Consider the following 14,605-nt stretch of genomic DNA (forward strand, 5'->3'; position numbering starts at 1 on the left):
TCATTTAAACTTTAACATGTCAAAGTTCAAATTGTGCAAGCTGAAAAGCAAAGAACTATCAGCAGAAGTTTTTTTTTTTTTTTTTTGTCAGATATGAAAAAAAAATCAGTGAACAAAATTAGAAGTTAAATTTATTGCATAGTTTCCTTAAATTTGTGACCTGGAATCATTTCATTAACTTGACAACATCTTTATGTTTTATACTGCTCTTTCTCTGTGGAATAGAAAATAGCCTTGTCAGAATATTAGACACGGTGAAGCATTATAAACAATCATGTCAATAAGCGTAATCTTATCAGATGTGCTTAAAATTTCAAACAAGACTTTATCTCAAGTTGTAGTAGCTCTACAATGTTTAAAATAAAACATTTACCTTTTTCTATCATAAAATAAGGCAAATTTATTAATGATTGTCTAAATATATTACCAGTCAACTTGGCCTTATCAAGTAAAAGCATCCCATAAACAATATTAATATCACTCAACAGATTACTTAGCAATTTCTTGATAAAAATTCAAATTTAAAATACTTATACATGTCAGAGTGTGTATCTGAACCAATCTCCTCCCTTAATAAAAATTTTTGACAAACACTGCATTATTGTATATGTGAATTTTTATTATTATTATTTTTTTTTAAAACAAGATCTGGACATTTCCACACAAAACACCTTAAATTATCTTATCGTACGTTGGGGTAATCACATTGTATTTAGCACCTTTATGAATATAACTGCTTATACATGCTTTGTATGCAGTCCACGTAAATGCTCAATTTTTTAAAATAAACACAGGGCTAAGTATCATCATATGATACAAAAAATCACATAAAATCTGGGCATTATCATTTTATACTTATTATAAGCTAGGCTACAATAATGTTAACACTAACACTAACCTTCTTAATGCCAGCCATATCACAATAATCATAAACACATTTATCATCAATCTACAGGATGCATGACCATTCTTTGGTAATATATCACAATGTGAGCAGTACAACTTTTGGGCACTCTGATCAAATGAAACATTTCTGTCTAACCAATGATTAAAAGCTGCTAAAGCACTACTGTTATAAGCTACTGATCTCAATCAAACAATTTATTTCAGTGTACTTGTAGATAAAAATGCTCATTCCGTTTGCGACCTGTTTCTCAAAATTAGGTCTTAACTTTAAGAAAAACATTTGATGCAAGACGAGTCAGAAGAAGTACAATTAAAAGAAACATGTTCATTTAATAACAAGAAATACATGACTAGTACTTCATAGCAATATTTACTTTGCCCAAGTGGAATAATGTGAATTATTCTTGAATTTAAACTCCCCAAATTTGTCAACTCAAAGTTGTGATCAACTATTCTCAGCTAAAACTCTTCATAAAACCAGCAGAGCAGCTATTGCCCCTGGCTGAGCATGTTTACCAAACATACTGATCACCATGTTATAAGTAAGATCTCACAAAGTGGGTTTGTGTCATCTGACCATCACAGAAAAAACTATTAAAATATGCTTCTTTGTGCAGAGTACACATACCATACTGCTTGCACAATGTATAACATCACATATTTTTCATTAAGAAAATACTTCTCTTAAAATTCCATTGTTATGACTAGTTTTTTCTCTGATTTTATTCCAGAAACTTAGACAAGGCTGTGTAAGACTGCCAAAATGTTAAACCTAAACTCAACACATTTTGCTCCATGTTACAGGATAAACAAAATGTTTGGCATCTGTGCTCTTCTTTCCATCCTCCTCAGTCCTCATCAAAAGCTGGAGGTACATATGTGAACCCTTCAAACACAGCGTCTGTCTCCTGTACACTGGCACTGATTAGAGCACTGCTGTCTGCCGATTTCCCCACTGACGCTGGAACTGGCTCACGGACAAACTCTGGGTCAAAATGTTTTAAATCCATCTCATTGGACTGAAAATTGAAAAAAAAAAATCCATTAAATCTTCCTCCTCACTATATAAATCATTTTGTACAAGAGCAAAACAGAGACTAGTGAGTGTTGTAGTCTGCCTTTATTTTGATATCCAAAACATGGTGTTGTGACTTTCCTATTTTCTTTTTTTAACCTGTAAAGCATCATATCTCTGCATTCATCTGCATACTTACTACATTGGGATTATACGGGGGAGTGATTCCCCTGCTATCTAGTTTTGCCCAGTTAATGCTGGCAAAGAATTCGTGAAATTTGATCTCTTGAAAGTCTTGTCTGCAACCTAGGCGAATTGATTTGTCTTTCTGCAACAACTAAATTTGAAAGGCAAAATAAATGTATGTAGAATATCAATAGGCACGTAATTTTATAGGGATTGCATCAATAATAAAATGCTGGTCAAATTCTGTAATGACTGAAAAATTAATTTTTGCAATGACATTGAGTTCAGTTTGAAATGAAGGTTTGAGCTTCTAATATTTTATAGCATAAAATGTAAAAACAGTCCCAAATTTTGACACAGATCATAAAAATTTCTCCTTCATTACCCACCCCTTCTAGAATTTGCCTTGCTTGGAATGAAACATTGGTCCTTAATCTGAGTGGTTTATAGAGGATATTGTCATACATTTCTGCTGTATCTCTGCTGTAGAAAGGAGGCTGAAATGACAGAATAAACAGAAATCAGAAAACAGTTTTAATCTACATATGGTTTACTCCTTGTGAATGTGATCAAATTTTAATGTTAGAGAAATTCTAATTTATATTATTATATATAAATACATAAGTATTTTGCTCATCTGACACAGACAAGCCCTGAGCAAAAAGAAACTGATGATTTAAATTAATGCCCTAAAAATAACAACATGACACATTTCAAATATATTTTGCTATAAGTCAATAAAACACTCCAATTTGTGTCTCCCCCTTCATTCACTATCATTATTCTCTATCCTTGTCCCACTTACCAGACCATACATCATTTCATACAGCACAGCACCCAAGCACCACCAATCCACTGTCTTGTCATACGGCTGCTTCCGTAATACTTCAGGAGCCAAGTACTGAAAGACAAATTTGTTTTTATGTATTTAAAAATTGGCAAAATGAAATACTAATCCCTAACTTGGAGTAAAATAACCCGAGTAGTAAAAGATGTGTGCTTGTTCTCATAACTCACCCCCTGAAATTACATATCAGATTTCATGAAAAAAACTGCACTACAAAAAATATTCAAAAGAATGATCTGTTTTATTTTTATTATCTTTAATCTTTCCATTTTCTTTACTTTTGTCTGAACAGCAAGCTTCAACTTTCTGAATCAAACCCAGTAAAGAAATGCTCACAGTCTCATGTGAAAGAAATTTTACCTTATATGATGTCGGTACGTTCTATGAAATTATCAGTGATGTCAGGAAAATGTGTAATCTAGTAATACTTTTTGCCAAGCTAATACAAACAATCCCTTGATGCATTATTGTCAATATTTCTTTTACCTCTGGAGTTCCACAAAAAGTACTTGTTGTTCCATATTCTTCAATACCTTCTTTGCACAACCCAAAATCTGTGAGAACTACGTGACCCTGAAAAATATTAGGAAACCCTGAGGAATCTGCTATCATCATTTATGAAGGGTTTAACTGGCATTTACACAGGAAAAGAAAGGCACTAATTAAAATGAACAAAGTGCTGGTAGTGAATCACATGCAAAAAAAAAAAAATCAATAATAAAAAGCAGAATCAAAAATAAAATATAGGTTGTGAACAAAATAATGTACCTGAGAATCTAGGAGGATATTTTCTGGCTTGAGATCTCTAAAATATGGAAAACGACACAAATAACAGTGTGGTGACATATATGCAAATTATAGTAAACAGGCAAGAGAAATCAATGCATCATGCATTAAATGGGAAAGTCAACAGACCATAACTTAAACCATTTCATAATCACATGATTCAAATTAAATAAGCTTCATAACAAATGGATTTTGTCAAGTAAGACTGAAAAGCAGGCCATTTAAAACCAAATTCTATCACGAAATTCAGTGCCTCACTTTATGTTTATTTACAAGACTAAAACCATTTTGTTGAACATTTCATTCCATGTGCTATATATGTTTTCAAACTCAAAGACCACAACTGTAAATAATAATAATAATAACAGTATACTTCTGAAATTTATTTCTTCTGTTGTAGATAAGATGCACATCAAAAGCAAGGCTGCCCAGACAGTGACTGTGAAGACCCACCCTCTGTTACAGTTAAAAACAAGACAACAAGTGAGTCATGCGTGAGTGCATATAAACATGCGATGTGTCTGCCATTACTTTTCTCATACATATAAACAAAAACATTAACTAGCCAGAGTGGAACCTGTGGTAATCAGGGTTACCTGTATATGATATTTAGTGAGTGTAAGTAACCAATGGCACTAGCCATCTCTGCGGCATAGAATTTGGCTCTCGGTTCAGCAAAGTATCTTTCTTTTTGTAGGTGGAAAAATAACTGAAGAAAAAGGAAAGAAAACATGTAACAATTATTACATATCAATTATTTGATGCCTATAAATGTTGTCACATTACATCAATGCACATCAAATATTACCACATTATACGTTTTTGTCCATTCTTTGTTAGATAACATTTTTATAAAATTGATAATTGAACAACCAACAAAAACATAAGATATTACACATTCAAATACAAAAAACATTGCAATAATTTTGTATAAAATCATATATACAACTGAAATTTTGAATTCCTTATCACCAACAATGAAAACATGTAACTCTGGGTTGCAATGTTAAGACAAATAAAGACAAAAAGACAAGTAAAGATGTTCATTACCTCTCCACCATTGACATAATCTAACACAAAATATAACTTGTCTGGGGTCTGGAAGGAATAATGTAGTCCAACCAAAAATGGGTGCTTTATGTTTTTCAATAAGACATTCCTTTCCGCCATAATGTGTTTGACTTCATTCCTTTTCATTATTGCTTGTTTTTGTAAAACCTTCACTGCAAATATTGTGCTTTCTGTCTTGTGTTTTGCCAGCAAAACCTATGAATAAGAAAGGAAATTAAACCTACACTACAAAAATGTTTCAGGATTCAATAACATTTTCTTAATTTTTGAACAAAAAAGATGTAATGACAGCACGAAACAAGATTGTATTGTAACAATTAATTATATGTGACGAGCCACTGATAAACCTTTGTCTGTTAATCACTCACTTAACAATCTGCATACTTCAATTAAATCCTTATCAAACGATCAAAAAACACCACGGGTAGAAGGCTAAATGACAAGTACAGTATGCACTACATAAAATACATAGAACTTCTGGTACTTTTATACAAATTTGTCTGCATTTTGAGAAAATACCATTATTGTAGTAAAAATGTTTACTTGATAGCTTACATGTCATGAATTCTAAATAAGGAATAAATATCCTCGTATCCATTACCTTTCCAAAACTTCCTTTCCCAATAACTTTCAGGAATTCAAAGTCACTTGGTCGTACACTGAAAGAAAGAAAAAAAAAATCAAACTTACAGCAATTTTTTTAAATTCTGACTTGCTATATAACAGTCACACTTTCTCCATTTCTTAAATGGCAATAACAAACAAACAACATTAGATTAACAGTATATTTACCTTGCTTTTGCAGGTTTTTGCACATTTTTGTCAAATTTTTCGCACAATGCCTTCACTCTCCTCCCAATGACCATAGTGAACTTCCCAATAAAGCAAAAATATGCCTATGTTTTTGCTTTTAAAATCGATAATCTGGCATAATCATAGATATCTTAAAGTCAATATGCACAGAAGGCCAACAGGTAGCACCATACAGCAAACAGCCACTGATGAGCTATGTGTGTGTGTGTGACCCAGTCACCATCCCTCCTCCATCCCTGAGCCCCTCCTCCTGATTTTATCACTTCATGCCACTCACCCCTCTGTCATTCACATTGACAATGAAGCTGAAAATAGTGCAGTTGTAGGCCACCAAATTTTGGTCTGTACCCATTTAATTGCCATGTTTATCGCATTACTGAACAAAGCTGGGGTTATCTGTGGTTGTGATTTTAAATGCCATCTTGTAATGGTCTTTAATTCACCTGGATTTTAACACAGGTTATCGCCCTGCCATCAGATAGGCAGGTATTGTAGGAATGTTGGTCATGTAATTGTTTCTGTCTGTCCATCTGTGCTCATCTATCTTTTTCTGACAAACTGAGCAAGCACACCTGAACTATGGATAGATAAATGTCTTTTCATGTATAAAACATGTGTGTTTTGGCAAGTGTGCACAACATCTCAACAGGTTTAAATCCAAATGCAATCTATCTTCCAATGTTTAAGAGACTGCTCAGGTGTTATATCATACCTGTGATGAGGGATATGATATTCTGGTCATGTGTCATCTTATATCAGTGTAAGTTATCTGCTCCCAGTGCCTCAGGTGACTTGTCCCCAAGAGGTTTGGGTGGGGCTACATATATGGAGGTTCTTACATGGTACTACTAGTATATATATATATGAGACAAAGTTAATTGGTTATCAGCTTAAATTTTTGTCATACTTTATTTCATTTCACTTTTGATACTGTTTGACGCTTTTTTTTTTTCTTTTATTTTTTTCTTCATGTTGTTTGTCACATTTTTCTCTTTTTTACAAGAATTTAACTTTTGGTAGTAAAATCAATTAAGGTGTACACATGTTTTATGGATATGCCTTTCATTAATAAAACAAAAGTGATGGAAATTTCCACTCGGCTTCATGTCTCCCAGCATTATCAAACACAAGAACTTCCTTCCTTCAGTACATGTTTCCTTCCCTGGATGGTAGGACAACCTACTGTCTATCAAACATTCACAATCTAACCTGTCTGACAGTCTATAACATGCACACGTAATAGTATTTTTTCTGCCTTGACAAAATGATTTATGTCTTTGTCTGCCTTGTGATTTTACAACATTTTAGAGATACAAAGGAGCATGCAACTAAATACACCATGTAGATGCCTAACAGAACTGGAATAATTACATTAAATGCCAACTGTACATTTACATTATACAGTGGGTTATTCTCATACAATTACGTGACAGACAAGGTTTCACTAATTATTTTTTTCTAGGCTCTTCATAACAGAAAACTGTGTATGTTTGTTTGTTTTATAACCTCATTTATCGGTGATTCATTCTACATACTGGTCTCACGGATCAGTCTGTTCAATGAAGTAATCATAAAAAAAGGCGTATAGAAGAATTCTAGAGCACTTTTAGTTTTAACTTATTTAAATGTATCACTAGCATGTGTACATCCTCAAAAAAAAAAAAAAAAAAAAAACTTGGTGTTTAATCATAGCATAACTATTCCTGTGCAAGCACATCAAGGTTTTTTGCTGACTGTAGATAGCAGGTCCAGATAGGAACGCAGACATCAGTAGCATGTTCAAGATAATTATATTTCTGGCCTTCAATGTTTATTCATTTGTGTCTCAAAGCAAATAACCTGAGTTTTATAGAGTCATAAAAGACATATAAAAATATGACCCCTCTCAATCACAACAGCAGTGTTGTAAAAAGAAATGCACATTTTGATTCTTCAATAACATCATTTGTTTCAAAATCATAACCTGAATTTTACAATTTAAAAAATCAAATCTCAGTTTTCCACAGGGGTGCAAGAACTCAAACTGCATAGCAGAAATTTTCTCACTTCACTTAATGGTTTATGTATTGGACAGCTACCACTCTTGGTGCATACCTGACACCATTTAATTCACCATTAACTAGGACAAACAAAATTATTCTTACACAGATATTGCATTTTGTCAGTTGAAAACTTACCCTGTTCTTTCTGATGGACCTAAATTCACAGGGTTGGCATCTTTGTCAGTCTGAAAAAAAAATTGATGAAATATGTTAAAGACTGCAAACAATATATGGTTTATGTGTAAATATGCTTGTGGATTCTGAGTAATCACCTCATTTTGCTTGCAAGAGGTGACCATACGAGTAGCAATAAATGTACATGTAAGCACAATAATGCACACAAAGTTATGGTTATCATTTAAAGTTTGCAATATTTTTTTTTATTTTGAAGAACACCTGAGACATTATTTAAAGCAATCTGATAATTCAAGAAGTTTGTAAATTAAATAAAGCATAACAACAAACCTTGGTGCAGGTGTTACTATTAAATCCCATCCTCTTCATTTAACTGTTTCTACTTTCACTACTCTTTCTGATGTTTTGTTAAATCTACACAGTATCTATATCCGACTTTCAGTGATAACATTTACCATGCTAGTACATGTAAATGTTTTATCACAGGCAGACCCATGGCAGACAGTTGTCAAGCAAAGCCTAATCATATACTAGTAATTGCCAACTGAGGCCTACAAGGGTAAGACATTACATGAAAGTATGCACAAGGCTACATAATGTAAGACACACGACATCTTCATTTTGACACTTTCACTCTTTATATATCAAGGCTTGCATGAGGCAGTAGGACATTCTCTGCCCCCCCCCTCCCCCCCCCCCCCCCCCCCCCCCCCCCCCCCAATTCTTTATCCACCAGTTCATACAACAAACTTTTTGCACTTGGGACTGTTCACTTCTTTCCAGTAACAATAGCCATACAACACACCACGTATACATGTATGTATGTACAGCATGTACCAGGACTGTCAACTACCATTAAAAAACATCAGCTGTAGCATACAGCCAAGACTATTAATCTTGTATGTCTGCTCTACTCTTTCACCTTTGCCGTTCTGTGGTAGAGGCCATCCACTTCAGTTTTGTAATGTGTCATGGTTCCTTGCACAACCTTACTCAAGACTACAAGCAAGGCACAGTGTTGCTATAGTTTTTCTCTATTTACACCAAAACAAGATTGTGGAATAAAGGGCATTTTCTACCTAAAATCATATAGATAAAAAATCCTTTCAGAGCTTGTGTTTTTACTTCAAAGATTTTTAAAATAATACATTATTAACAGCTTACCAATCCATCTCCATTTTCATTTATATCCTCATCTTCTTCTTTACTTCCTTGTGTTTTGGGGTTGTCCAGAGACAGGAACAGTTTGACCTCAGGACTGAAAATCATAAAATTAATTTCTTAATTTTTTTTTAAGTAATGCATTAATAATATTATTGCTGTGAGTGCATAGTCTAAAATTTAAGAACTGAAACTAGATGAAAAATGATCACATCTCAATTTACCCTTCCATCATATTAATATACCTCTTTTTTTCTAAAATCTAATATCTTAATACCTCTAATATTATTTCTGAAATCTAATATCTTATTTCCTAATTCTATCTCATTTTGTTCAATTTGCTGACTGATAATAAGAAATACCTAAAATGTGACACATTTCTCATCCTGTCACAATCATCTCACTTTTTTCTTTAGTCACATCTACCACAATCTAAATTGTTCTGTGCTGTTTGAACTACAATACTACAAAATCAACTATCAAATCCAATCATATAATTTGCCTACAAGTCACTATGTTACAGAGGACTTATTACTGTAATGCAATCAAAGTATATCAATACATACTGGTGGCAAATCTTTGGGTCAGAAACCAGCTTCTGTACAAAGGAGTGCAGACCTTCACGTCTCTGCTTGACAAAATCTGGAGCCAAATTGTTTCCAAATATTTTCTTTCCCGGGAGTTTAAGGCCAGCTTTGGGGAATATTTTCTTCAACTGAAATGGAGTTATACTAAATGACAGCTATGGAACTGCCAATCAAAGCTATTTCAAAATACAACTACTGGTATAATGCTGATAAATTAAGATTGCAACCATTGCATAAAATCCACTTCTCAAAATATTATAATCAAACTTACCTTATCATAAAGAGCATTGAATTCTGCATATCTTCTGAAGATGAACCATTTTTTGCCTCCTACACTGACTAGTACCTTGTATACCTTGAAAATACATGATGCACTGAGAGTTATTTCTGTTGCTGGAAGAAGTACACGTTTCATAGGCCACAGTACCTAACCAAATGTCTGAAGCATATCTTTAGTTGATTTTTTGTCTGTTTTGCTTCTCAGTTCTTAAATAAACCCGAGCTAATTTTGAATTATACTTTGCATACTTAAAGAAAACGCAGGAGAGGGACTGGAGAGGCACAAAGACAAGGGACGGAGGTGAGGTACAAAGTCGTGGAGGGTTTATTACCATACAATATTCTGAGCACCTTTGAATTACTATAACTGTAACAAACTGAACTTACTGTGAACCTTTTGTCTTTCTCCCATGTCTCTGTGTCTGATATGGCAACTTGAGCTTTGGCACTCATCTTGTTTGGCAACTACAGGTACCGTATACTACCTGGCAATATATACACTGGGAATCTAGAAATAGAGGAGAAATACATGTACATTATATATCCTTTCCATAACAATGTATTAATTCATACCACCATAGTAACTTCATTGTGATATATACATTTCTGGATGATCTAAAGGCAGGTATCAGATTCAGACATGTTATAATACGTATGTATAGCCTTGTATCAGATGCAGACATAATGATTATGTGGGACAGCAATTTCAAAGCTGGTTCTTTTTTTAAGAAACATTTTTGCCCTTTTAGTTGACCCAACTTGAGAAAATGGATGTACAGAACCTAGATCAAACGATTCAGAACAGACCTGTCTTTCACCACCATTCCCTCCCTGAAACTCCTGTCAATGTGCCTGATTCGGCCCTATCCTCAGTGGCTATCATTTGCCCGCGTCCACCCAGTGCTATAATTTATATCTACTAGTAATTGAAATGTTTGCATGTTAAATAGTAGCTGAGCTTGGGTGTTGTTTACATAAATATCAACAGATAGTCTGCCCACTTGTGAAACCAATGTCACATGTATGGATATGCAATTTTTGTTTTTATCTTGTATATAACCATATAACCCCATAATATCCCTGCCATTTTTTTTTATTTAAAATTATCAAAACCAAATTCAAAAGAGGCCTTTTATCTGACTTTCAAAAAAAAAGTATTAACCCAATTATCGTTTTTAATTAACTAATTAACAGTTAATTGTAATTTAACTAATAGTTAATTGTACTCAAATACACTATTGCCACGGTTATCATGCACAAAATATTGTGGAAAAATAAATACAATACCAGAGAGGATAAAATATGATAATATAACAAAAGACACTGGTTATACCAATTATACCCATCTACGTACTTTACTAGGAATATTTATTAATAATATAGTTAATCAGATGGCCAGGATATTACAAGTCACATGCAGATGAATCTGGTTCAATTTAACAAGTTTAAAAATAGCACAGATACTATTATCTGGCTATGCAACAAGGTGTTTCAGATTTAGTTTATGTACATAATGATAAGCGCAGGTTAGATCTACAGGTATTGAAGCCATTTTAAAATTCAGTGCCATTAAAAATGTGACATTCATAATAAAGCAACATAAGTTGTATTCCAAGTCACTGTCCCCCCTACAAAACCGCTGGTAACATGCCTGTTTCACATGACTTTCAGATTCACGCATCATTAAAACAAAACAAAAAGGTAATAGTCTATTGAAACACTAAATTCTATAACTTTTCACTTTTCATTATTTTTACATCCTTATGTACACTTTTCAATATTTGGATAATATGACTATTGCACCATTTGCCAAAACATTAAATCATAGGTACATATGTACTGTGTCAGTTGTGTTTCCTTTGGTACTCCCTATTCAACAAGTGGTCTTTGTGGATTAATGCCCAGTCATGGTTCCTGGTTAATATGTATGTCATGTTTACCAAGATTCTGACATCTATCTCAACATGTATCTGCCATCCATTAATAGAGTTCACTTGTAATGCTGATTCAAAATGAAATATTATTTATTTAAAAAGTCCACATCATGCAGTAGAAAACTTATGATCAAATAAGCAAATTATCAATTTAAAATCAATTGTCAAAATAGCATACCCGCTTGTTTACTGGATAAATGGAACAGCACTGAAATCCATTTCTCTTCAAATTTCAAATTTTAAATCAAAATGGCCCATATGCAGCAGCAAGTACATGTAGCAATTCTGTACTTAGATTCCAAACCAGTCTTACCAGAACCTTTAATACGTCCAGCATTCCAATCACACAGTGGGCTGATAACAAACACAGCTATAGCATGAGCTTTATCAGCTAAATTTCTTGCCCTTTCACAGAATACTCCTTCAGAAACCACTTAGCTTCCCTTCACACCCATGATCAGGAAAATCAATACTCTTAATTCATATACATGTTTGGGGCAGTGTAAACATAACAGGAGCTCACCACCTGGTGGATACCATACAAATGTCCTGTTATATATCTATGGATCAAATAATCTCTTTGGGCACATTTATAATGGTCTATATGACTTCTTTAAGTTTTGAACGAAGTATGAAATGAAATGAAAACCAGTAAATCATTTTCATTATGAACTCCAATGTTAAAGCAGAGACTCAGTCCTAAGTTTTACATGCTACACAGATTTCCTAATGCATGTAAATCAAAAATGAAACATAGGAAATACATGAATATACCTGGTGGAAATTTTCTTTTAACTTTCACACACAGAAAATGATACCAGTGCCCATTGATATATAAAATGTGTTATTGAGGCTAAGTGAGGTCTGGCTTATCTAATACAAACAAGAAACCACAGGAACCTATCTCCTATATGTACTAAGTACACCAGTGTTAGCCCAGGCACCTAGCATACTGAGTACATGCATACATACTAGTATGTAAGATATATATACTTTATTACGTGATACAGTGAATAAACTTTTGGCTGTTGAAATAAGTAGATGTATTAAATAATTTAAAGCAATCTCCCCAAATATATTTCACATATTGTCTTGATCAAAATTATGCTTTGCAGTTTAATGAATAGTGAAAAATAACTGTTTTGGTTGTTGGTGATAGGTAGGTGATGAGAATCCAGTATTTGTCACAGAGTGTGATGAATAAGGATCTCCAGTAAGCACTATCAGCCAGTCGATCTCCCACACTGATAAAACTAAATTTAAATTTAGCATTCAGAAAAGTAATTGTTATTAATTTATATTTAGCATAGGGTTACGGTTTTAGCTTTTTTTAAAAATTATATTCAGGTGATGTCTTAAGTTCCTAGATATCATGCATCTACTCTTTAAATAACATAATACAGTCATAATCCCAAAAAGACACAGGTTTCTGAAATTCCATATAGAACTTTTTGAGGTTTAACTATAGTTTATTTCTGGGTATTTCTGGTATTATGGTTTATTTCTGGTTATTCAAAGGGGCCTTCAATTAATTTTGGTTGTATTTGGAGCTAATAAATTTTAGTGATATTTGTCAAATTTAGATCTTCATAGTACACATACATTAATCATTTGTACTTAAATCATATCAAAATTTATAATCATATGTATAAAAAAATGTATCAATCAAATCTATTTAGCATAATCTGTTGATTTCTAATACTTTTAAAGTTGTGACTTGTAAGAAATAAATCCAAATCAATTCTTAGTGACTAGGCCTGTTGCCAATAATATATTTCTTTTAACATTTATTTGCTCTCACATGCATTTTCACTACTACAAGACAGCAGGGATGCCACTAGAATTAATCTTTGTGACATCTTTGCTGTTGTAAAATTGTTTTTAAATTAATATACCAATACAATATTAACATATTTATAACTTTTCTTCCCTTTATCAATCTTTTTAACAATTAACATTTAATAATGATGGTGATGATGGCAATAATAATAATAATAATAATAATAATAATAATAACTTTGTTAATATTAATCATGCATCTAACCAGTACTAGTAAAAATATTATAACCTGGTAAAGGTCAACACCTGACTTAAACTGAAGGACTTTTCTTTTGTTTACAACATTATATCAGCTTTTATTCTAGATAACATTACGCTTGACTTTGAATGAATTGAACAGCTGATCATGACTCGTAAAGACGAGGGGCAGAGGGCACCTGTTCTCTGCCAAAGCCGGATTTCATAAACAGCATGCATGCCCTACCTTCTTTCGCCAATATCATCTTACAACAATAATAATATTAAAAGCAATTTCCATTCATAACATTACACGAGAACTTACCTATTTCTTAATGAGCATGTAAAACTTTTTTCTCTTCCGTATTACCCTCCCCCTTCAGCCATGTTTACATTGGCTACACAATTTGTAAGTGAGCTCTTCATTGGCTCAAAGTTTTTAAATAGGTCATGACGATACACCTTATTCTTTACCTGAAATGCAAAGTTCTTCAGACACTGATGTCAAATATCCTGTACCCACAATGTGTTGCAAGCGCGCTAGCTGCTGCAAAGTTCATTTATACAACTATACCAAAATTAATAGAACATAAGCCTAACACAAGTTCACTGTTGTAAAGCAGCCTGTATTTAAAATAGTACATGTGTACTTTATTGTATTAAGTGCCCAGCCGGTAAGGTATAGATTGTATCAAATAATATAAAATACCTGTATGCTGGTTAGTATTACTACAGTATGTCATCTTATGATATTCATTATTTAATTAATTGTATACATGTACACGTCGTAGGTTACTGAACCTGCAAATGTCAAGCCATGTACACAT

General features: G+C 33.1%; 1 protein-coding gene across 5 annotated transcripts; it reads right to left on the minus strand.

Moving 5' to 3' along the window:
• Positions 1 to 113: 113 nt before the first annotated feature.
• LOC106169652 (serine/threonine-protein kinase Sgk1) lies at positions 114 to 14,212 on the minus strand. 5 transcript variants are annotated; one of them, XM_013549188.2, is made up of 15 exons: positions 14,104 to 14,212; positions 10,216 to 10,336; positions 9,821 to 9,904; positions 9,529 to 9,677; positions 8,966 to 9,059; positions 7,802 to 7,851; positions 5,413 to 5,470; positions 4,791 to 5,006; positions 4,337 to 4,449; positions 3,723 to 3,759; positions 3,441 to 3,527; positions 2,913 to 3,008; positions 2,497 to 2,604; positions 2,121 to 2,258; positions 114 to 1,925 (listed from the first exon to the last, which is right to left on the minus strand). In XM_013549188.2, the coding sequence occupies exons 2-15, from the start codon at positions 10,279 to 10,281 to the stop codon at positions 1,755 to 1,757; spliced, it is 1,467 nt and encodes a 488-aa protein (XP_013404642.1). In that variant the 5' UTR covers positions 10,282 to 10,336; positions 14,104 to 14,212; the 3' UTR covers positions 114 to 1,754. The 5 variants fall into 5 exon arrangements, with proteins under 5 accessions (XP_013404642.1, XP_013404646.1, XP_013404644.1 ...); XM_013549192.2 differs by lacking the exon at positions 14,104 to 14,212 and adding an exon at positions 12,076 to 12,218; XM_013549190.2 differs by lacking the exon at positions 14,104 to 14,212 and adding an exon at positions 11,945 to 12,194.
• Between the last annotated feature and the right edge of the window lie 393 nt (positions 14,213 to 14,605).

Source organism: Lingula anatina, chromosome 1 (genome assembly GCF_051362555.1).
Source record: "Lingula anatina isolate TDL-2025a chromosome 1, LinAna3.0, whole genome shotgun sequence".
Lineage (NCBI taxonomy): Eukaryota > Metazoa > Brachiopoda > Lingulata > Lingulida > Lingulidae > Lingula > Lingula anatina.

Bases quoted from the DNA above. Each gene is read 5' to 3' on its own strand.
- LOC106169652 (XM_013549188.2), bottom strand. From the start codon at position 10,281: ATGAGTGCCAAAGCTCAAGTTGCCATATCAGACACAGAGACATGGGAG. The intron at 5,471-7,801 runs GTAAGTTTTCAA...TCTTTCTTTCAG, and splicing joins GGTCCATCAGAAAGAACAGG to TGTACGACCAAGTGACTTTG. The intron at 2,259-2,496 runs GTGGGTAATGAA...TTTCAAATTTAG, and splicing joins CAAGGCAAATTCTAGAAGGG to TTGTTGCAGAAAGACAAATC.